We start from the raw sequence: 24,682 nt of genomic DNA, 5'->3' as shown, positions 1-24,682 counted from the left end.
CGTGCCCTGACCCGGAATCGAACAGGGGACCTCTTGGGTTGATGCTCAACCACTGAGCCACACTATCCAGACAAGGAGTATGAGTTTTAAATATGGTACTTGGTGAGTCCTTTCAATTTGAAAACAAAGTTTTCTTCACGGGGAACTTCTCTTTCATAATTTCTTCTCATGTTACTTAGGAATGTTTTCAGGTGCAAGTAGCAGAGACTTTGATAAAGGATGACTTGAATAAGTGGCTGCTCATTTTTCTCACTTAACAAGAAGGCTATGGGTAGGCAGAGTTGCTGGCTTTGGTTCAGTTGTTCAACACTAGAGTCTGCATCAACATCTTCAATTTTCTTGGCCTCTGCCTTGTGGTCATAGGATGGCTACTGTAGCTCCGGGCACTATGCGCACATTCAAGGTACAGAGGATGAAGGGAAAAAAGCATTGTACTAATTGCATATGCATTCTATATTAGAAAAAATGATCTTTCTGGACACTGATGTGATGGGCCAGAACCATGTCACATAGCAAAGGAAACTGGAAATATGTGTATTTCATGTGTCCAGCCTCCATAATGGAGTCTGGGAAAGGAGGAGGAGGTTGGGAATGGGGTTGAGTTAGTCAGCCCACGTCATTTGCCATATTTCTTCATCTTGGATCTGGCCTTCACATGTCTTAGTTTTCTCTTCTGGTTTCCACCTCTTTGTGTTTCTGCTCTGTCTTGTGAGATATTTCTCTCACTTTATCTTCCAGACTCAATCCTCAGCATTGACCTCTATTGACTTGTTATATTTGAAAACTCATACTTTCTAGTTTGCGAGAATCGTTTGCATTTCTCCAATTACATCTTCTTCAGAGTTCCCATAACCTTTTCCTTTTTATTTAAAACTAGAGGCCCAGTGCACAAAATGTGTGCACTGGTAGGGTCCCTAGTGGCTGCCGGCCACTGACCAGGGCCTCCCTCCCTTCCCCAGGCCGGCCCCACCCCCTGGTTGAACTCCTGGAAGACCTCCCGGTGGAGGGGACAATTTGCATACTACGCTTTTATTACATAGGATCCCCTTCTGTCTTTCCTGCTAGTTCTACTTTGTGTGTTCACCAAGCAATTACCTTCTACCTGATCCCCAAGGAAAGACGTGCCTTCTCTCCTACCACTGTCCTCCTGCTCTAGCTCAGGAGAGCGGACCCCACACCTGCCCTTGCCCTGGGAGATGTAGGGCTCTCTGTGGCCTCTGATGCCCCGCCCCCTCCCAAGGCTTCCTGGTTATGTGACACAGACAGTGAGTGAGCTGGCAGGGGAGGGGTAAGGGATGTGCAATGCTCAGTCAAAAACACTTTAGGATTTACCTGAGTCAATTTTATAAAAGTCCTGCTATAGTTTAACATCTGGGCATTGCGCAAACAAACGTTGGAAATCCAGGTGTGACTCACCTGTTTGATAAAACAGGTCTAGTAAGGCTCCACTGGAGGTATTTATCAGTAATTTGAATTCTATGAGTGATTTCAAACAGGGGGTTATGACTAGTGTTAAAACAAAGGGGAGAGTACAGAAAATATAAGAGTGTATCATATAGTACAGTGAGTTTATTTCATGCACTTTTGCTCGGGGTATGTTTTGTGTGTATATCAGGTTAGACTGTGAAATACATTTCTGGGTAATATTAAAAAAATGCATGAGCAATGCTGAATAAGATGTTCAGGGGGCAGCTGATGGGCTTCAGAAGAGAGTAAAATTAGAGGAGGATTTGATTTTACTAAAAAAAAATACCTACCATGACTCCCTCCATCCCCAGCTGACATTAATTACCAGGTACCCCTAGAATGAATCACCAAAAGGCAGCCTAACCGCCCAGTGGTCTTTCTCTAGCCCCCCTACTTGACCCTCAGAAGCCCAGACCAGCCTGGCTTCTCGGCAGCCTTTGTGAGAAGGACGGTGAGAAGCATTGCTCTCGTGTGTGGAGAGGGAAGCTTGAGGAGGCAGGGTAGGGAGTGGGAATGGGACTCTGGTTCTGGGCCCTGCACAGGCCCTAAAGGGCTGCGTGACTGGGCACACGCTCGGAGACCAAGTCTCTCCCTGGCTTGATTCCCACACGAAGCTGTTCTGATGACCCAGGGGAGAGAAAGAACAGTTCAGCCGGCACATGTTGGGAACAGAAAATGATCCTTTGCTAAGGGAAGGCCTTTTGTTTTTTCTGAGCAGGGCGGGGAGGGATTGGGTATGTAAGACAGAAAGTGGGTGCTGAGGCTGAGCCGGGCTGCTCAGCAAACAGGAAAGGGGAAGTTGAAAAGCCTGAGGGAAAATACAGGAAGTAGGAGAAAGGAGTCAGAAAGTCTGAGAAGAGAACTGACCCTCCTGGTGACCCTACAGTTTCCTTCAAGTGCCTGGGTCGCTGGACGCCTGGAGAAGAAGGGCAGAACTCTGCAGTCTGAACCGGGCTACAAGCAGAGTTAGCCCTCGTGGCCAAAGGCAGCTTACCTGTGGCTTCCATGTTTAATGAGCAGCTACATGTGCCCAGCACCCTGCCAGGCCCCCAGATACCATGGTGGTAAGACGGTCTTCGCCTCATGGCGCTGACAATCTAGTGGAGAAGGGGCTCACATTTAAGTAAATGTAGGAGTGGGAAGTGCTTTAATGTGAGGGTGAAAGAGCTTTGTGACCTGTAAACTGTGAAGTCCACCCTTAGGGCTGCTGGGGGTCCCACAGCAACCAGGACATGGCAGGACTCGGCCTGCAAACGTTTCCAGGCGGAGACCAGCGGGTGGATGGGTGTTTCTGAGTGCTCCAAGCCCTCCCTCCTTTCCTCATAGCTATAGGATCAAGCCCAGACCGACCTAGGGGTTCCCCAGCCCCCATTCCGGGCACCCTGGGATGGCCCGGGAGCCTGAGGCACCCCTGGAAGCAGCTGCACTCCCTCCTGAGTGAAGCCTGGGTGCCCCGCCACTGCCCAGCACCCCGTCAGCCAGTGTTCCCACGCTGCTTTCCCAGAGTTCCCGGCTGGGCCCACCAAGGCCAACCCCTGCTGGCGACCCGCTCCATGACCCTTCCTCTGTGAGACCAGCCTGGGACCCCATGGGGAGAAGAGGTGGGGATGGCACTTTCTCAGCCTGTCAGCCTGGGCATTGCCCACTTAATCCATGAGCGACTGAAGGGTGTGCAAGGCTGAAAACGGAATTTGTAGAACTATAAATGGCTAGTCAATATGTAAAAGTACACTCAACCTCACTAATCCTCAGGGAAATGCAAAGTAAAATAAGAGAACAATTTTCTTTTATCAAACTTTTTATTGCACAATACAGTATACATGCAGAAAAGGGCATGGGATCTATAATAATAAAAGCGTAATATGCTAATTAGACAGGACGTCATTCCGGACGACCTTCCAGATGAAGCCGGGGCTATGAGGACCGAGGCAGCCACCGAGGCTTGTGTCCGGCCAAGGCAAGCTGCCACGGCTGCGAGGGCTGAGTGCCTTGCAGGAATTTTGTGCACCGGGCCTCTAGTATAAGTATAAACCATGAGCAATGTGTCAATTCATGAGACCTGGACATGTGCTCCCTGAAGGTCCTCCCAGCGCTGGCACTCCGTGAACCACCATAGTCAGTGCTGGTTTCCTGCTGCCGCCCTCAGTGGCCCGGGGAAAACCCCCTAACCCAGCGGTCGCCAACCTTTCTGACCTCATGGACCACCAGCGGTCCGTGGACCACCGGCTGGTGACCGCTGCCCTAACCTCTCTCTTTTCTCATTCAAGATGGGAGACACGAACCCATCCCCAACTGAATGGGTTGGTGGCTGCAAACAGTTTTGATGGAGAAAGTCAGCAGAGGACAAATGTCTTAGGAGGTGGGTGGAGGCACTGCCAGCGCCTGGGCCGTGAGGAGAGGGAGGCGGTTCTGTGGTCTCCGCACTGTTGCCCACCCCTGTCCAGGGGTTCTGATCCATCCCCCGTTGGACTGGACAGAGGTGTGTCAGCTGTTGGCAGCGGGGACTCACAGTTATTTACTAGCAGTTCCTGCTTTGTTCTAGGCACAGTGCTTGATCATTTCATTTGGTTACCTTGAAGGTCCCATGTCAGAGATGGCACAGGTGTCCTGAGAGGGTCACTAGCGTTCCCAGGGTCCTCAGGCAGGGTTGGCCTGCGTGTGGTAGGGCTGGCATGTGGCACGTCCCCCCCCCCCCCTCCCCCGAGTGAATCAAATGTTTTCACAATCCAGGCTGCTTCAGGGAGCCCAGCTCTTCTGCGACATGTCCCACTGGTCCCACTTCTGTCCCAAGGCATCCCGTCTCCCCCATGCCCACCTTCACACATCTGAGGACACTGGTCCCATCCCGAGTCCTCCCTCCCACTGCTCTCACCTTCCTCAGAGGGCACTGCCCGAGGCTCTCTCACCACTGCACATGCTGCCCTGCACATCTGGGAGATGGCGGGAGGGCTGGGGAGAAGTCGAGTGACCCGCTTGTCCTGGTTTTGTACGGGACTTTGAAGGTTTCGGCAGCAAATGTCCTGCATCCCAGAAAACCCCAGCTCCAGGCAAATTGTTATGGTTTCTAGGAACTGTTCCAGTTTTAAAACTGGACGTACCATGTGCCACGAACCACCGTCAGCTGTGGGCAAACAGGATGGTTGACCATCCTAGGAGAAGGGACAGAGAAAGGAAACATCTTGCCAGGGCATCTGCTTCTCTCCTAAAGATGCAGAAGGCGAGGAGGGGAGGAAGAGGCCCACGCACCTTGGGGTCCCAGGGTAGGCCCGTGGTGAGGATTCTCTCCCAGTCACCCTGGGAGCCAAGTGTGCGGCAAGGGCGTGGCTGGTGCCCACAGGTCTGGAGCCGAGACGCCCATCTGCAGTCACTCGGGGTTTCTGGGAGAGCTGAAGGTCAGGTGCTGAACGGGCCAAGCCTCGTGCCATCTTCAGGGACAAGTAGCCACAGGACCCGCCACTTGATGAGGAAGGAAAAGGTCCCAAAGACCGTGGAGACGTCAAGGCTGGGAAACCAGGTTGTACAGGAAACGACTAGACCCCTGCTGGTGTCTCAGTAAGAAGCTCTCCCACTTCTTCTCTAAACAGAGCCGGTCTTTCATATACACTGAGCGGCCAGATGATGATGATCTCTGAATGCATAATAATCTGGCCACTCAGTGTATATCCTATATAATAAAAGGCTAATATGCAAATTGTCCCCTCAACCAGGAGTTTGATCAGCAGGCAGGCCAGCCAACCCCTCCCCCTGGCCAGGCTGGCCGGACCCCACCCATGCACGAATTCATGCACCGGGCCTCTAATATATATGCACTGAGTGGCCAGATTTTTATGCGTTCAGAGATCATAATAATCTGGCCACTCAGTGTATATCTGACCTCACACCCTACACATCGAGGTGCAGTGCATTTGGGGGGAAATCTATGATCATATCGAACTGGGTATCCTGCTCCACTCCTCCTCCCCTCCTCAATCATATTATGAAATAGGCCTTCTGGTTCCCACAGTCCCTCCTCACCTGGATCCCAGCACCCCAATGCTGAATGACCCCGGGGCTGCCCCTAACTCATGCGTCCGTCTGTCATCCGAAGGCAATGTGCATTCAGAGCCTTCCAAAAAGGCTCACGGGGCTCAGCAGACAGAGCCTCTTGGGCTCTGCCTCACGCCCAGCCCTAGGATTGAGCCTGGACCGACTATTCCCTGTAGGACCCTCCCACTCGCCAGATCCGGGACCTCCCAGCTTGGTCCTCTGGGCTCTGACGGGGGGCGGAGGGGGGGGCACCTTCCCCAGGATTCTGCAGGTATCTCCTTCTGAAGGTCAACAACAGCTTCTCCTGTGCTACTTACTGCTCCTGTTCCCCAACCCATCCCTGGGGATGGAGGCCCAGAAAGCCTGGCTGGGCTCAGAACCAGAAGAACCTGATTTAGGCCCCACCCGGGCCCCAAACACACAGTCTCAGTGTATGAAGATCAGTTCCCTCAATACTCAATGCCTTCCCACATAACTTTCTTTTTTTTAAAAAATTATCTTTATTGTTGAAAGTATTATAGGTATCTTCCCTTCTCCCCCCATTAACCGCTCTACCCCCCCCTCCCACCTCAGTGACCCCCCACCTCACTTTCAGTGGCTGCACAGGGCTCCATGGCACGGTTGTGCTATTATTCAGTGATAGTTCCTGTGACCACTCAGTTAGGTTATTCACATTTGTCTTCCCCAGTCCCCTACCGCACACCCACCGCTGCCCCTAAGGACGTCTGCTCTAGGCAGCGGGTCAGGGCAGCCTGGCAGCGCGGGGCAGGAGGAAGGCGGCCTGGCTGACCTCTGTGGGAGGAAACGTTTACACAGCTGGCCCAGGATCAGGTCTCAAGAAGAACAGGGTGGGGAGGGGCAGAGCTCAGTGGGCGTCCAGGTGACTTGGAGGCCCCAGAAACAGTCCTGGGATTGGGGGCTGCAGCGGGGGCGGGGTGGAGGGTGGGGTTGGTATCCAGCAGCCAAGGGTAAGGGAAAGATTATGGGCTGCAAAGAGAGGGGTCTAGGGCAGTCAGCCTTCTGTGGGGGCAGTGATGGGGAGCAGGGAGAGGGGCCAGAAGGAGCAAACCTTTAGAGGCAGCTCTTCAGGATGAAAAACCTCTGGAGTGACTCAGGGGCTCTGAGTAATGAGCATTTGGCTTTCCTTGGGGACTCTTTCCCAGAATCCCTTGGACCGCAGCGTCGCCCCCTGCAGGGCCCTAGGAGGTATGCTCACAGACAGGTCTGGTTGTCTGACAACCACAGCAGAGGAAGTTCGGTAATTTTGCAAAGTCAGACGCAAAACAGAAAAAAATCTCTGTTGCTTTTTATTCTCCTGTTCAGTACAGGGCATACAATTTTAGGAGGTCATTTTCCACTAAAAGAAATTAGCAGCCAGTCCCATGGGGCAGCATTTCCAAAAGGACATCCGAGGGAGGCCAGTGCTGTGAGATGAAGCAGCAGGCGCCTGGGAAACAGGGCTGTGTGGGTAAATATAGTGAGGAGGGCTGAGTATCCGTTCCTCCGGGAGACACTCTCCATCTCATGTGAAGGCCTCCGAGGAAGTCCCGCAGCGTCCCCAGACTCCATAGATCCCTGTCTTACAAAACCCTTAAAATCTCAGGGAGCTGCTCTCTTGCAGTACCCCACAGCAACTCCAGGTACAGTCTCTACTCTAAGCAGCATTAAACTCACTCTCTGAGCTGCACGCATTGCTCCTGGTTGCTTTCTAAACCCCACTGTTAGGCCATTCCATTCGCGTGTAGCCGAAGCCACAGCTGCAGGAGCGTAGAAGGCACATGGTTTGCTGGGTCACAAAGCACTTGACGTTCCTGATGGAGAAAAGCCGGTTACTTCTCTGAACTGCAGTTTCCTCATTTGTGAACTGGGACTCATCACATCAGATTCCACGGGTTGTGAGGAAGTAAGAGGTAGTTATGTGAAAGCCCACAGCTCGGTGCCTGATGCTAACTGAACAACTGGTAGAGAATAAGTGGAGATCGCTGAGAGTTAGAACGGGGTGGGAAGGAGATGTGGCCTGAAATCAGCCAGGGGATGGCACTGAAGGAGCCAAGGAAAACCCGAAGGACAACTGATAAGTTATAGACTCAACAGTGCAGTACTGCCCTGGCCAAGTAGCTCAGTTGGTTAGAGCCGTGGTCGGCAAACTGCGGTTCTCGAGCCACATGCGGCTCTTTGGCCCCTTGAGTGTGGCTCTTCCACAAAATACCACGGCCTGGGCGAGTTTATTTTGAAGAAGTGGCGTTAGAAGAAGTTTAAGTTTAAAAAATTTGGCTCTCAAAAGAAATTTCAATCGTTGTACTGTTGATATTTGGGTCTGTTGACTAATGAGTTTGCCGACCACTGGGTTAGAGCATTGTCCCAATACACCAACACCAAGGTTGTGGGTCAATCCCTGGTCAGGGCATATACAATTATCAATCAATAAAGGCATAAATAAGTGAAACAACAAGTCATTCATTCTCTCTCTCAAAATCAATTAGAAAAATAAAAGTGCAGTACTTTGGGGGAAGAATTGGAGGAAGATGAAAAAAGAAGGGAATAAGTATGTGAGTTGGTGGTTTTTATTTGTTTTCTGACTCTAAGACTGACCAGTTAGCTTTTGCTCTAAAACAAACCACTCTAGAATTTCGTGCCTTAAAACAACAATGACATATTAGTTCATGATTCTAGGTGGGTGCCTGTGGGCTGGACTCAGCCAGTCATGCCAGGACTCATTCGAGGAGATAGAATCAGCTGTGGGGGTGAGGGCTGGATGGTCTAAGGTGGCTTCACTCAAGGGTCGGCTGGTTGGTGGCTGTCAGCCAGGCACCGTGGTTCCACCACTGGAGGTCTCTCCAGCAGACTCGCTCACATTTGTCCTCACGGCAGCAGCATTTCAAGAGGCACAGAGCGGAGCGTAAGGCCTCTTGATGCCCAGGCTTGGGACTCAGAGGCACTGCGCTCACATTGTATTGGCGAAAGCAAGTCAGAGAGCCAGCCTGGATTCAAGAGGTGGGAGGCAGAGCCCGCCTCTTGTTATTAAAAAAAGAAACAATGGGCCAAGGGGAGTCACTTCCGCTGAGCCACATCACCCAGCTAAGACGTAGTAACTAACCTAACTGGAGAGTGGGCGCTCCCTGGAGTGGAATTTAAAACCCATCAGCCTGGAATTCCCTGATGCTCCCCAGTGAGGTAATCTGATGGGAAGCTGCCCTTGCCCGAAGGGATCCCCTCTTTTAACTTAGTCCCAGCCTCTTTTTGCACAACTTCCGTCTTGTACAGTTCCTCGAGCGCTCTTCTGGTTCATGAACCGCTTAATAAAGCCAATTCATGAATCACTTAGTAAAGCCAATTAGATCTTCAAATTTACTCCATTGAATTTTGCCCTTTAACAACGGAGATGCGGCAATGAATTCCTGGCCATTTAAAGTCTCCAACATCGAGACTAACTCGTGCATATTTGGCCCGAGAGGCTGTTTGGTGGGTTGGGAAGAATTCCACCTATGCAGTCCCTCCCACGTGGATGGTGTCCTACACCTGCCCGGGTGTGCACACGCCTGTGTTATCTGCACTTTCCTCCTTGTTTCTCCCCCTTCCTTTCTCTCCTCCGTCCACTTCAATCAGATTTTGTCTCCATTGCACCATGGAAAGTCACCACTGACCGCATCTTGCAAAGCTGACGGTCAATTCTCTGTTCTGCTCCCACTTGACCTCTCGGGACATAACTGCAGCCTCGGTGTATTAAGGCGAGTTCCCAGGACACTAAGGCCTATGACGCATTTCTTTTAACTTCCTGAAGCCTTTTCTTCTCCAGACATTCCTGTCACCTCTCCGGCCGCATCGTCCTTCTACCTCAGCAGCGGGACCTTGTCTGTCTCCTTTGCCAGACCCTCATTCTCTCGTGTTGGAGCACCCCAGGGCCTGTCTGTATTGTCTTCTCTTCTCTTGCTACATTTTCTCCCTCGATGATCACACGTCGTAGGCCCATGGTTTAAATGGATCTGATGACTCTCAAATTTATGTCGTCTAACCCCTAACTCTCATCTCTGAGTTCCCTGGCCAGCTCTAGTTGGATTTTGAAAAGATATCTCAAAAAAAGAAATGGCCAAAGTAATTTTTGACCGAGCCTCCTCCCATGCCCTCTCTTTCTGATCTTCCTCACATTCCTAAAGGGCAGCAACATCTCGCGAGTTGCTCAAGGCAAAAACACTCGGGATGGTTTCTCTTTCCCTCACATTCCACACCCACTCTGTCAGTAAGCCCTGCTCTGTCTCCAAGCGATAGCCCTTGTCACCATGTCCAGTGCTGTGTCCCTAGTCCAAGCCACAGCCTTCAGCTCTGGGATGCTGCAATGGCTTCCCTATCAGTTTTCCTCCCCTCCCAGCCCCCGCCCTGCCCCCAGCCCCAGCCCAGCCCCCGCCCTGCCCCCAGCCCCAGCCCAGCCCCCGCCCCCTTCCTGTCCATCCTCTTTGCAGCAGCCTCCTGAAGCATAAATCAGATTCTGTATCAGGTCCCGGCTTAAAACCTACCAGTGACTCTCCTGGAAACTGGAAATACATCCATCTATACCGTTTATCAAAGCTACGAGGCTTCTGCCCCTGTCTCTGACCTCGCCCCCCTCTACTCTCCCTGGATCCCTTGCGTGAGCCCCAGGGACCTCGCCAAGTTTTTTCCTCTCTCATGGCCTTTGCACTGCTGCTTCTTTCACTTGGAAGTTCTTCTCCCAGATCCTTAGCACATGTCAGTGCCTGCAACTGCCCTTTCATGTGTGACTTAAAAATTAATTTTAGAGAGGGAGGGAGGAAGAGAGAGAGAGAGAGAGAGAGAGAGAGATTAAAGAAATACATTGACCAGTTGCCTCCCATACATGCCCCCCACTGGGAATTGAACTCAGATGTGTGCCCTGACTGGAAATAGAACCCAGGACCTTCCGGTGCACAGGATGACAGTCCATCCAACTGAGCCACACCGGCCAGGGCATGTGTTTGCTTTGCACACGTTGCATGTCCCCACAGCCCTGCACTCCCGGACAGAAGAGAACAGAAGCTCTGGTCTACCTTGTTTATAGCGGTGTACCCAGAGCCTGGAGCAGGGCCGGACATAGGCAGAGCTCAGTGTCCTTTGTTGACTGACTTGACCGTGAGGACTGTAGCTGAGACTTTTAGAGCTGGAAGAGAAACAGTGCAACCTCATGGTCTCACACATGGGGAAACAGAGGCACAGACAGAGTCACTTGTCCAGCGGCACGAATGCAAACACGCAAGCCAAGTTGGTCAGGCCCAATCCTGAGGTTCTTTTCCAGGCACAGTAGTAGCTACAAGTGAGGGTCAGTTATTTCACCCTGCAAACTGCCTGCCAAGTTATCGTGGAAGCAGATCTCAGAACAAATTCTGTCGCCCATACAAATATTGAAACAAACATTTATTAGCAAGTAGCCACAAAACGGGTTCCTATAATCTGTTCTGTAAAGTCAGGGAAGGCCCAGCTCTGGGTCCTTCTAGGTGCTTGACCACCTTGCAATGAAGGTCCACTCAAGGAAGATACAGCAGTGTAGAGGCAGGATTAGTTAGACTGATGGTCTACTAATTAGCTAGACTGATGGTCTACATCAGGCAACCAGAATGCCGTGGGACCTGGGATCCCTCAAGGGTTCAACTCGGTGCATCATCCCTAAGTGATTTTTTCTTTTAAAAATGTTTTTATTGATTTTTTTTAGAGAGAAACATTAACCGGCTGCCTCCTGCAGGCCCCCTATTGGAGAGGAGCCCACAACCAGGGCATGTGCCCTGACCCGGAATCAAATGGGTGACCTTTTGGTGTATGGGATGCAGCCAACCAACTGAGCCACACCCGTTAGGGCTGAGATTCTTTTACTCTGAACAAGGAATTAGTGGTGACCCCAAACCATTTTAGCCAATCTACACAGCTTGAATACTACTAATTTCACCAAAGGAGAGCTCATTTCTAATACCTGCAATGCCAATTAATAATCCATGAATATTACTGATACACTCATTGTGGCATTCTCTATGCTAATCAGTAAAGGTTGGGGGTCGGGTGAGGGTGGATGTAGACATGGAGAGCTGTAGAGGCGGCTGAACTGATTGTGTGTGACCGTGTATGTTTCTTTAACTCCCAGGTTAATTTACTTCGAGTTGGAAATGTGAAATCAGATATGGTAAAAGTATTTACACTATGGAAATTGGTAACAGGGTCCTCCCCCATGGAGTGACAGTTATTAAACATTTATCAGCATACTGCTGGATAGGCTGTGACCTCTGGTGTGTGACCTTCTGATAAAATGCTGGCTGACCACCTCACCCTCATGACTACCGCTACACCAGTGATGCCTAGTCCTGGCTGCACTTTAGAAAGTACCCGGGACCTTTAAAAGAACACTGATTCCCAGGCACCGGTAGGTGGAGATTCTGATTTGACTGGGATGGGGTCTGGAGATCAAGACACATTCAAAGCTCAGCAGGTGATTCTGATCTGCAGCCAGGGTCACACTCACACCTGTATGTCACATTTATCTATGCCATGTGCTCTAACAGTCTCACAGAAAGTTAATGGCAAAACCAGGATTGGCAGCAGACCTGCTGACCGCCAGCCCAGAGCTCCTGGCAAAAGGAGGAAAACGGTGAAAATAGGTTGTCACTTCTGAGGTCTCAGTGTTTGCAAATATGGCTGCGGGGCAGCCCTCAGCACTTGGGGTTCAGGTTGGGGGTGGGGAGGGACAACGAAGTAGCTCAGGAGCCCAGGGAAGGCTGTGCCAGCCCCAAAGAGGCTCCCTCTGCAGGAGTGGAGTGTCTCAGCTTCGTTTTCCAGGGCATCTTACAAGACTCAGATGTGTGTGCGTGTGTGCGTGTGTGTGTGTGCGTGTGCGTGTGTGTGTGTGTGTGTTGTGTTGGGGGGGGGGGGTGCTAGGAGGCTAATCCCCAGGGAGAGGGAGACAGACTAATCCCTCAGGGGACAAGGTGCTGAACTAGCACTCCAGCGGGTAGAGACCAAAGCCTCAAAGAGTGGGTATAAGACTGGCTCTGCAGGGCTGGGTGAAGGAAACTCCTAGCATAGAGAATGCCATAATAAGCGTATCAGTAATATTCATGGCTTATTAATTAGCAAAGAAGGATAAGGAGTTAATTTCCTCCTCAAAGGACAGAAAGTGTGGTGGGCAGTTAGACAGACATGAGCAGGGCCAGGACGATGGGCCAGGTCGCCAGGGTGGAAAGCCCTGGGTGCCTAGCGAAGGGCAAAGATAGGGCGGGGGCCGTGTCCCCAGGGTGACGTTTCCCCTCTAGCGTATCACTGGTCATGCCATTTGGACCTCCTGACGTTTCCTCCCTAGAGATGACATCTAGGCCTCAGTTGTATTTCAGCTCCAAGCCCAGAAAAGCTGCAAAACCAGATAAGCGAGGCCAAAGCTGACCTCAGGACCAGCTGCATTGGATAATGACCCCTTGCCCTGGCTCCGACCAATCAATCAGTGGAGACCTAGACCTTGAAAAGACACACCTGAGAAGCTGCTGAATATTCTATTAAGATACCCCCCCCTGGGACCACCCCTAAACTCTCCCCCCCTCAAAACCCTGAGGAGGGAGGACCAGTGCGTCTCCCTCCCAGAGCAGGCCCTGCCGTTCCCTTTCCCTTTCCCGTCCTCACTTCTAAGCTCCACGGGCCCTTTCTTTGCCTCTGTAACGTTTCCTCAGCTCATTTCTTCTACGAATTACTCCCATTTCTGTGATTTCCTAAATAAATGTTCTCTTAGAGTTTGAGTCTTGGCTCTGAATTCTTTCCTAGCCAGAACTCAAGTACTGAGGTTGCTGAACCCAGGTCTGGTCTGACCCCACTGGTCTAACACCTGGTGCCGTTAGGACCACCTGCCAGCAGAAGGACAACTCTGAACACTGCAGTAAGAGGTTTTCTTGGACCTTGGTTGTCATCTGACGGTAACCTGCAGCAGTCCCTAGTTCCATGTCTCTACCCAAGGGGCCCTTACAGAGCCGGCTCCTTTGCACCAAGAAACGTGAGTTCCCTTTAACCCTTCAGGGCAGGGAGGGCTCCCTTCCCACCCCCAGCCTTACTTTCTTCCTTCCAGGGCAGAGCCCTGGGGGCTGGGCTGGCCGAGTGTCAGTCTCCCTCTGGGCGTCTGTGTGTGCAGGAGGCTTGGGAGTCCACAACAAGGGACCAGGACGAGGGTGCCATTCCTGCAGTCACCACCAGGGACCCGCCCAGCACTGTCTTGCGTGACCTCTGGGCCACACATTTAATTACAAAAGCAACAAACACAGATGGACTCCCAGGCTGGGAAGCAAGGAAACAGCAGCGAGCCAAGCTGGGGCCATCTAGCTGTGGGGGAGTCTCACAGTCAGGTCTGGCTCCAGGCTGAGGAAGGCCTGATGGGAAGAGGCTGGGTCAGACCTGGGCTGAGTGTGCAAGGAAGGGGGCGGCTGACCTGGCCTGAGGATGGGCGTGGAGGAGGGCTTCTCGCAGAGCAGGGTTGGGATCTCACCTGGCCCCTGAGAAGGGCATTCCCAGACACTGGATGGGGAAAAGGGGTCTGTTAGAAAAGGAAACTCAGGGTCCCGGCTTCATGGGGGGAGGGGGGCCCTTTAGCCCCACCACCCTAGTCTGCTAGACCGGGCTCTCCGTCCTCCTCGGGCTGAGCAACTCCACTTCCTTATTACATTTCACATCTTGCACGTTTTAGCACTTGAGCGGTTAGGTCCTGCCCTATTCCCATAGTCTTCCCTCCTGACCACTGTGGAAAGTGTGCATTTTCCTATGTGCCCTGGTTGGGCACGCTCGCCCTCTCCCTGCAGCTCCGCTGTACACATTCTCTCACGCCCCACGGGTACAGGCGTTTCCAGAGTTGCACGCGACCTCCTTGGCAAAAACCTGGCCCCCTCCCCTCCCTTCTCCCAGTCTGGGTCTCCGGCTGGAGCCCCGCCCTCATCCCGCCCCCGCCCGGAGGCTGGGCCAGTGCCTCGAGCCCATTGGCCGCTGGGGCTGGCTGGTCCCAGGCCGGGCTGTGATTGCGGCTCGCCGGTGTCAGTCCCGGAGCGAGCGCCGGTGGCGGGGCGGGGCGGGCCGCCCGGCTGGCAGCCGCAGGTGGGGCTGCTCGCTGCCAGGGACCGAGCCGGGAGCCCCGCGCCCCGCGCCCCGCGTGCCCAGGATGCCCCGCGGGGACTCGGAGCAGGTGCGCTACTGCGCGCGCCTCTCCTACCTCTGGCTCAAGTTTTCGCTCGTCATTTACTCCACAGTGTTCTGGGTGAGTGACCCCAGTAGGGCCCGGGGATGGAGGTGGGGGGCACCCTCCCTCGACCGCCCCCACGCCGAGCCCGGGACCGCGTCCAGACTTGGCTGCTCCTCGTCCCACTCTCCCTGGAAACTGGGAAATTCTGGCTCAGCCTGCATTCCAGCCTCCTGGTCGGGATCGTTCGAGCTGGTTGGCTACGACGACGGAGCACCACCCAGCTCACCTGTGCGCACTTGACCGCCGTTGGGTCCTCCGTGTTTCTTCGCATCCGCTGGGCCGGTAGGCCTTGGCTCCCGCGTCGGCCTCCGCCCCCCGCACCCCGCCTGCCGGGTGTTACTGAGTTTCCTTCCCCATCAGCCTGTGGAGGAGGCTTTGTGGCCCTGGACTCCCGGCCAGGTTCCCACTTTTTACTTGCGGATGCTTCCCGGCTGCTCTTGGTTTCCTCTGGGTGGAAGGAGGATGTACCAGGAGGACGTGCGTGCCTTGCCCGCCGCTGGTTGGGAGGGCTCCACCAGGCGACATCTGGGGAGGGCTCCGGCCACTCGTAGGTGCTTAGTAACAAATTCCTCGCCCACCGAGCTTCACCTCCTCTTCTGTCTGGTTGGGGGCGGGATGGTAGTCGTTGGACATGATCCAGACTTGGAATCCTGCTGATACCACCTTCTAGCTGAGGGACCTTGGGAAGTTCCTTCAACTCGTTACCGCACTTGTAAATGGAGACTAATTATATTCAACGTTTAGGATGGTTGTGGAGCTTACATGAAGTAGGCCGAGTACATGCTTAGCACAGGGACCAGTGAAGAGATCGAGAAGTGCAGGCCCTTCTGTTAATTGTGGGCAAGGAAGCTGGGTCCTCCTGGTAAAATGTCCCCACGAGACTGGGCTTCTTTGTGGAGATTTCAGACTAGGCTGGCCCCCGCTTAGAAATGAAGACATCTGTCTACAGTCCGATTCCAGGCCTGCCAGTGTAACCAGGCCCTCGCCCCCAGTGTGCCACAGGGCAGACTTTCCCAGAAAGGGCAGAGGAGGTCACTGACACCCACCCCCCCAAACTCATGCACACTCCTGTCTCCCCCTTGGCCTCTCCCTGGGTCTGTTCTACCGGCAGGAACCGGCAGATCTGCCACCAGGCCTGGCTTTCCCTGTGGCCCCTCTGCAGACGTGACCTGGCCTGGTGGTCAAGAGATCCAGATTCCAGTCTTGTTCTGTCCCTGACTCACTGGGAGACCGTAAGCCAGTCACGTTCTGTTGGGAGCCTCAGAGCTGGGAAGGGACCTGCCCATCTAGAAAACTAGGTGAGCCCAGCTCCCAATCCGGGTCTCGACACTACGTAATGTGGGAGAGGGAGGAGCAGTATGTTTGGGGGCCAGAGGATGAGCATAGACACGTGGGCGGAAACTGCAGGGAGGCAGCCGGGTGGACGTGGGCTTGAGATGGGGGTGATTTGGGCCCTCATTCAACGTTGCATCAGAGTCAAGTAGAGAGTTTTAAAAACACTGCCGGTGCCTGGGCCTGGGTATGTATTTTTACTCACCGTATTTAAGCTCTCCAGGTAATGTTAGTGTGGACTCAGGGTTGAAAACTGCTGGGCGAGATGGTCTCAAGGGCCCCTCGATTCTGATTCTGGGGTTCTTCGCCTGCTGCCCCTTGCTTGTCTGGCCTCAGGAGCTCTTCTCTCAGAAGGTCCGAGTTGAAAGAGGGAAGGCTAAAATTGATGGGTGTGGAGGCGGGAAAATAGGGAAGACCAGGAGTCAGAAGGTGGGGGGTTCCGTGTCTGGCCTCACCCCATCTCTCCATATGTAATCACTGACCAGCCTCTTAGCCTCCGTGTACCTCCATTTTCCCATCTGTAAACTGGATGACTGATACTGTGCTGCCCAGCGCCTTGGACTGTTTTTAGGATCAGTGATGTGAGGAGAGAGTGACACGTGGGCAAGCCAAGTGCTGTACAAAAGCAAGTTCTACCATTACACTAAGCTCGCCCTGGCTGGTGTGGCGCAGATGGTTGGAGCGTCATCCCATGGGTTGATTCCTGTTCAGGGCAAATTCCTGGTCAGGGCACATACCTAGGCTGCAGGTTCAAATCCTGGTCTGGGCGTATATGGAAGGCAACCGATCAATGTCTCTCACATTGATGTTTCTCTCCCTCTCCCCCTCTCTAAAATCAATAATAAAAACAAACTAATCTTGAATTTTCAAGGCCTTGTTCTGCCATTGTCTCCTGCAGCCCAGAGAGAAGACCACCTTATGGCCCTGGCTTTGCTTCTTCTCTTGGGTCAGGGTGGGACTCAGAACTCAGAATCCTTCCTCTCCAGCCAACTGAGCTCACCTTACCAAGTCCTTGACTTCCCATCCCTGGAATTGTTTCTGCTTAAAAATCTCCCCACCCATGCCAAGAACTCAGCCACCTGCCAACTCTGCCTGGGCAGCTCCAGGTGCCAGAGTTTGACTGCAGGGCGGAAGCCCAGTGTGAGTAAGTAATTTGTTCGAGACTGGGTTTGCTGTTAATTGGACATCATTACAGGAAAGCCCATTATGCCTGGTTCCATCCCTCGGGAGGAGGAGTGGTGCCAAGGGTTACTTGCTTTATAAGCCCAAAGTGCTAACACTTTCATCTCAGCCTTTAGGTCTGCAAGGAGCCATAATTTTTTACCATAACCATGCACCTTCTGTAAGACTCTTTGCTTTAAAACTTATTATCAATAAAGGCATTGTACAGTATTTATAAATACAAAAGAGTAGTTATCAGTGACAAATCTCCCTCCTACCCCTCTCCCCTGACCTGCACTGTCCAGAGGGGACATCTACTATCAGTTTCTTGTGATTCTCTTCTGAGCTAATATTCTACTATGGGATGCCCGAGACACCTACACGCGCATATACTATATCCTTGTTTTTCCACAAGCACACAGTCATGCCCCTTACGCCTTCATTTACATTTAAATCCATGTAAAATTTGAAACTCTGCTAAGGGTTGCCTCATTCTGTTTGATGGCCACATAGAAGTCACTGTAGGCGATGCCAAAATTTATTCAATCAGTCTCCAGCCGGGGAACTCAGGTTGTTTCCAATTTCTAGTTACTGTAAACAGAACTGCAGTGAGCATCTTCGAATGTGTGGCTTTGCACATATGTGTGCATGTCTGTGGGTTAATTTCCAGAGGAGGAATTGCTGGGTTAAAGGTTATGTGAATGTATAATATACATACAGAAAAGCACCAATCATAAGTGTATGCAGCCCTAGCTGGTTTGGCTCAGTGGATAGAGCGTCAGCCTGTGTACTGAAGGGTCCCAGGTTCGATTCTGGCCAAGGGCACATGCCCGGGTTGTGGGCTCGAACCCCAGTGTGGGGCGTGCAGGAGGCAGCCCATCAATGATTCTCATCATTGATGTTTCTATCTCTCTCTTCCTCTCTGAAATCAATAAAAATATATTTTAAAAAAGAAGTGTATGCAGCTTGATGGATTTTTACAAAGTGAACACACCTGTATCACGAGCTCCCAGGACAACCAGCAGAATGGACAGCAGAAGCCAGAGCCCCCTTGTTCCCACTTCTGATCCCTATCCCTCCCTCCCAGTGGTAATCACTACTGGAATGTCCAGTAGTATTGGACAGCTTTGTCTGGTTTTGTATGTGCTTACAAGGTTGACAAGTGTTAACTTGTTCCACATGGAGGTTTTACCAACTGTAACGTTCTTTGCTGTATATCTGTAAATGAACTCACTTTTTAAACTTAAGTTTGTTTTTAAAAGAAGGGTTTACACACTACTACCCATGGGAAAATAATATTCCCTCATCAAATATAGTAGGAAACAGTTACAATAAGCACAGTGCAAGGAAACCAACGTTATTAAGTCCTAGCTAGATATTATGGGTGCGGTAGGCTGTGAGCCTGAGGCCTGCCCTCTCTATTCAGAAAGCAGTTTGGCGAGTGTTTCAGAGGCTTAAAGACAAACTGGCACCGAAGCTGAGATGTGCTCCTTTATGCGATGGGGAGGGTCGGAAGGGAAGTGAGCAATGAGATCTTTTCTGTCCATGTGTCAATATGAGTCCCACCTTGAACCACTTTCAGTGATCTCCTGCCACTCTGGGGGGCCCCTCTTGCTTTCATAGGGGGACCTTAGGGCCCAGAGAGGACATATTTTATGGTCGCTCAGCGAAGTTGGCGTGAACCCTTGGGTGTCCACACCCCCAGTTCATTGCTCCTTCTGGGAGGTCGCTGAGGGTTCTCCATGAGCTGTGAGCTCACCCAGAGGCGCTTGGAGCCAACCCTTCCCATCCTGCAGGGTGAATCACTCTGACACATGTGCCCTCAGCCCACTGGGGACACACCTCTATTTTTAGCACTCACCACAGGGTAGCCTAGAGATCCGTTTACATGGCTATTTCTCCTTGCTGGACTGTGGGCTCCTGGAGGTCAGGGTGTGGCTCATTCATATCTTCTTCCAAATGCTGGTCTCGGGCTGGGCACCCAGTAGGTGCTCAAGGAAGGCCTGTTGCATGGGGGTGGCCGAGTCCAAATCTGTGTCTTTTAAGTAAGGATTTGAGGTGGCGGTGCCTGGATCAGAGGCCCAGCAGGGTGTGGAGCCAGCAGTGGTGAGATGTTGCTGAGGTCTTGAATTTGCGAAGCGGGCAGGGCTGATCATGGAGACACTGTCACTCTGGGAATATTAGTAGTAATATTAGGAAGAAAAGAACTTAGTGGGAAGGAAGTGGATGTGGGTAAGTAGTGAAGGTAATGTGTCAGAGGCAATATTAACTTTGCTTTTCTTTGTCCAGGCATGGACCCTGTTATCATAGCTTGGCCTGTGTTTCCTTATATCTCTCTATATACAAGGCTAATATGCTGAGTGTCCGCCTGGGTAATGACATCATGTAGCAACGCCTGGCTTCCTCTCCCTAGTGACGACTAGCCTCCTTGCAGTTTCTTCAGCCCAAGAACATGACTTGCTTTATAGCCAGGTGGAAACATTTCACACTTCAACCAAATGTCTGTGAAGCGTTTTCCGTGCCTCATCTCGTTTGATCCTCACAGAAGTCTTGGAGTAGGTAGATAGGAGACTCGGTGGAATCCTATTTTCTTTTCATTAGCCAGAAAACGGAGATTTAGAAAGTTTAGAAACATGACCCAGCTGAAAAGAAGAAATGGTGGACCTTGAAAATGACTTCAGGTTTTCTCACTGTGTAGAATATAGTCAAACACTGCTGCAGTTAAATATTTTACCCTTTGTTCTCCCTGCATGATCTACAATAATAATCTGCTTCGTGTTGATATTTACTGCTGTGTTGCTGACAATTACCTGAAAGAGAAGTTGGGGTGCTTAACTGGGCTGGAAAAAGTTTAAATCAGAAAGCAGGTTTAATTAAGGCAAGTTTATTCTATATCTATAAAAGGCTAAGTTGACTCGTGCATGCACAATACATATAAAGCTCTCGCTGGCACCAGTCACACACGTGTGTTTCAATCTGTCATTGTCAATTGTGAATTTGGTTGACACTTCTATTATAGAGAAAGGGCGAATAGCGGTATTAAAATATTTCTTCTAAATAATTTCCTTTCAATGTGCACGAATTCATGCACCAGGCCATTAGTATTCCTATAGTTTAACAAATGGGTAAGAGTGCGGACTCTGGACCAGGCTGCCTCAGTTTAAATCCCAATTCTGGTCCTTATAGGTTGAGTGACTTAGGCAATAGCTTCCATGTGCCTCACTTGCCCTATTTGTAAAATTGAGTGATATGAAAATCTACCTGAGACTTGCAGTGATCATTACATGGATTAATAAATAAGAAATGCTAAGAACAATGCCTGGTACATGAGAAACACTGTATCAGCTCCTTAAGGGCTAGCCTTTCTTCTCCTACCTTCCTCTCTATTTGAGGTGCTCAGGAGCCATAGACTGAGAATGAGAAGGGCCCTTAAAGGCACCTCTAGTGTGACCTTTAAAAAATTTAAAAAAAAAATTGACTTCAGGGAGAAAGAGAGAGAGGAAAACATCAATGAGAGAGAGAAACATCAATGATGAGAGAGAATCATTGACTGGCTGCCTCTTGCACGCCCCACACTGGGGATCAAGCCCACAACCCAGGCATATGTCCCAATGGGGAATCGAACTGTGACCTCCTAGTTCATAGGTTCACACTCAACCACTGAGCCACGCCAGCCAGGCGTGACCTTTTCCTTTTATTGAGGAGAAAACAGAGGCCGGGAAAGAGGAAGTGAGTTGCTAGAGACCCCACAGCAAGTTAGTGACAGACCAAGACCAGGACCCAGGTTGTCTGACTCCAGTTCCTTCATTGGTCCCATGACCTTTCCCAGCCACCCCCTCTGCTGAAAGAAGTGGTCCTCGCTGGGCTCAGGGCTCAGGGGGTAAGAGGACAGCACTCTGGGAGGAGCCAGGGACTTGGCCTCCACTTAAGTACTAAATGAAGCCAAGCGGAAAAGAGAGTAGATTCAGTTTCCAGCAGGTATTTCTAACTTTTGAAAAGAGCTTTTATTGTTTTTGTGAAAATATGTGCACATAGTCCTAAGAAATTTCAAGCAATTCACTCAAGTACATTGGGAGGGAACCACTGCAGCATGTTGGCAAACACCCATCGGGACATCTCCTTGTATGTATATGTACATATTTTATTTCCTCAAATTAAAAAAAAAAAAAGTGTGCTCGACTCATCAGGCAGGTCTATTTTCCCCTTGTTCTAGACAAGCATTTCAAAGAGAAACGAGTAAAACCCAAGCAGAAAGGAGGCAGCCTTTGTGCTAGAGGAGTGGTCCCCAGGCCTGAGGGGCTGTCAGAGAAGACCTGGAAGCAGAGGGCCCGGCTACGAGGCCTTTAAAACCAGAGGACCAGGAAGCAGGCCTGGAAGGGGTTTGGAGAATGTTCCAATCACTCATCTTCCAGACGAGCAAAGCGAGCCCGAGAAAGTCTCTTTGCTCCCAGGCTAGGCTTCTGTGCGTGACCCCTCACAGAAGGAAGGGATTGGTAAGCTGTGGGGCTGGCTTGGGACCTTGCTGCCTTTGGTTGTTTGTTCCTGAGAAGCTGGAGTTACGACCTGCCTCCTTCCTCCCCCTGCTGCCCTGTGCCTCTTCTCTCTGTGACTCACAGTGCCAACCTGGGGTGGGGCTCGGTACACAGATAAGGAACCGATAATGAAATTTCTGTACCAGCCGGCTCCACATGCAGGGAGCGGTGTCTTCTGGGTAAGCCCAGGACACGGGATTGAAAAGAGAAACCTTTCCCAGAATGAACCTTTGGATCTGAGTGGGTTTGAATCAACATCTTAGTGGAAGGGAGGAGAGTCCAGTCTTGACCTGCCGTTCTTTTCAGGGTGGGGACGATTTGTTTGCATATTCAGTTAAATTCTTTCTTCCTTTCTTTCTCTTTAAAAATTTTTATTTTTATCTATTGATTTTGGGGGGGCATCAACTTGTTCCACTCATTGGTTGATTTTTTTTTATTTCCCAGGGAGGAAGGGAGAGGGAGAGAGAGAGATAGGAACATCAATGATGAGAGAGAATCATTGATTGGCTGCCTCCTGCACCCCCCCCCCACCGGGGATCAAGTCTGCAACCTGGGCATGTGCCCTGACTGGGAATCGAACCGTGACCTCCTGGTTCATAGGTCGATGCTCAACCACTGAGCCATGCCATTGGGCATTTGGTTGATTCTTGTATATGCCCTGACCAGGGATTAAACCCACAACCCGCTTTTCTTTTGTTTTTTGTTAATCCTCACCAAGGATATTTTTTGCATTGATTTTTAGAGAGAGAGGAAGGGAGGGGGAGAGACACAGAGAGAGAAACATCAATGTGAGAGAGACACATCAATTGGTTGCCTCCTGCATGTGCCCCGACCAAGGCCAGGGATCCAGCCTGCAACCTAGGTACGTGACCTTGACCAGAATTGAACCCGGGACCCTTCAGTCTGTAAACCCACGACCTTGGTGTGTTAGGACAACACTAACCAACTGAGCTACCCAGCCAGGGCCACGAATGCTTTCCTGACGTCCACGTGTGTGCCCGGCACTATGATGATGATTGGGAAACAAACAAGAAAGGCTTAGTTCAGGCCTTGGAAGGCACGCGAACCAGCAAACAAACAAGCTTGTGAAAGGTGCTAAAGAGGAAATTGGGGAGAAGTGGGAAGAGGTGGGAGCTCCTGCTTTGGGTGGGTGGTCAAGGGAGGCCTTTAGGAGGAGCTGAGGCTCAAGGAGTGAGCACAAGGGGTGAGAAGGAGCCAGCCGTCAAAAGGCCTGTGTAGGGCATCTCAGAGGGAGCGGTGGGGTGTGGACCAGGTCTGACTGGCTGCAGGACCACGGACGAGTCACAGACAACGCCCTGTGCCTCAGTTCCCTTGTCTGTGGAGAGGCGCTAACCTAACCGTTGTGCCTCCCCCAGGGGCCAGCTTGGATGGGAGATGCCTCCAGGGCCCTCTTAGCAGAGTCTTGTGTTGTCAGCGTCAGCGCAGATGCTGGGAGGCGCTGCGTCCCTGGGCAGGAGCCCGGAGCTCACTGGCTGTGGTGAGGGGGTTGGGGAGCGGGCGGCACGGGAAGAGCCACATCTTGCACTAGTCCTGCCACTTTGCTTTACCTCATTGGATCCTCGAACAGCCCTGTGAGCTGGGCAGACAGGCGCTGAGGAGACTAAGGCCTTGAGGGGCGGTGACTGCACAACCAACCATGTGCATCCACCCCGAGACAGGAGTTGTTCCCTGTGGAAACGGTGCCTGTTGGGTTAATTTTTTGAAAGGGGACTTTCCCACCAATGAGGGTGCTTGCATCTTGGCCTGCCGGGAAGTAAATATTTGCCCCGAGGGTGGAAGGAAAACAGCCTTGGCCTGGTCAGGGCTCAGAGCCTGCCCCCTTCCTGCAGGAGACCCCTCCCAGGATGCAGCGTGTGGCCTTGGACCAGTCACACAGCCTCCCCAGGCTGTTTCCGGTCCTAGGGCCGGGTGGTGCTGGGTGCAGTGTCGGGGACTGCGGAGGTGCTTGGGGTCTGGCGGTTGGTCCTGCGCACCCATTGTGTGCGGGTGCTGTGGGTCCTGAGGGGGGCTTGGCAGTGGGTGGAGGCTAGCCCTCTCCCACCCTGTCACAGGTTGGGGTGAAGTCTCCTGGCCTGAGTGGAGTGGGCGGGGCTTCCAAGGCTGGCATCAAATTCTGAGACCTGAGGAGTGACCCGTGGGCCTGGCCTGTGACTCGGAGCCTCCCTCCCCGGGGGATTTGATAAGTACAGACGCCCAGGCCCCATTCTCAGATTCCATGGGTTAGAGTGAGGCCGAGGCGCCCATCACTTTTAAACTTCCCCTGGTGATTCTAATGTGCAGCTGGAGTGGAAACCACAGCTCACAGCTGTGGCTGTGAGGGAATTCTGACGGGACTGGCCTGGTTCCCAAGACGACGTTCTCTCCGGTTGAGTCCTGTTCCCAGCCTTGTGGACACCGTGGACAGTCTCTGGGCTGGGAGTTTAGTGTACACGTTGGGAGAGGCGCACCACCAAGGGAGGGCCCGGAAGTAGAGAGCGTGTCGACTGGGGGAGGCGGAGGAGGTGTGTGTGTGTGTGTGTGTTAGTGTGGGTGGGGGGGGTGGAGGGGGAGTTGGCGGGGCCCAGTCTGGGCCAGGAAGGGCTGGTGGAGGTGTGTGGCGACCACCAGCCTGGGGATGTGGGAGGCTGGGCTCCTTCAGGGGACCAGGATGCATTTCGGGGGGTCCGTGGTTCTAGAATTGTGTTTTCCTTTGGTTATGTTTACAACATCCTTTCACCTGGTCTGAGGTTAGCTTTGACACTTGGAGAAGTCTCTATGGAAGCAGGTTTGAGTTCTTTGAGCCAGGGAGTCACACACAGGGGGGTGAGCTGAGATGAGTGTCCCCCCTTTGACTGTGGCTCCAGGTGGAGGACTGCTGAGGCGCAGGCTCCACGGTGGGGAGCTGGGTGTGATCTGAGGATCAGGG

General features: G+C 52.0%; 1 protein-coding gene across 1 annotated transcript in view; it reads left to right on the top strand.

Moving 5' to 3' along the window:
• Positions 1 to 14,541: 14,541 nt before the first annotated feature.
• The window catches only part of TSPAN15 (tetraspanin 15), a 49,515-nt gene continuing 39,374 nt past the window's right edge, over positions 14,542 to 24,682 (top strand). The window contains exon 1 of the mRNA XM_008145431.3: positions 14,542 to 14,746. Coding sequence (XP_008143653.1) covers positions 14,651 to 14,746 — 96 coding nt within the window. The 5' untranslated portion in view covers positions 14,542 to 14,650. The remainder of the gene's footprint in view (positions 14,747 to 24,682) is intronic.

Source organism: Eptesicus fuscus, chromosome 17 (genome assembly GCF_027574615.1).
Source record: "Eptesicus fuscus isolate TK198812 chromosome 17, DD_ASM_mEF_20220401, whole genome shotgun sequence".
NCBI lineage: Eukaryota > Metazoa > Chordata > Mammalia > Chiroptera > Vespertilionidae > Eptesicus > Eptesicus fuscus.
This window is presented reverse-complemented; position numbering and strand designations above follow the sequence as displayed.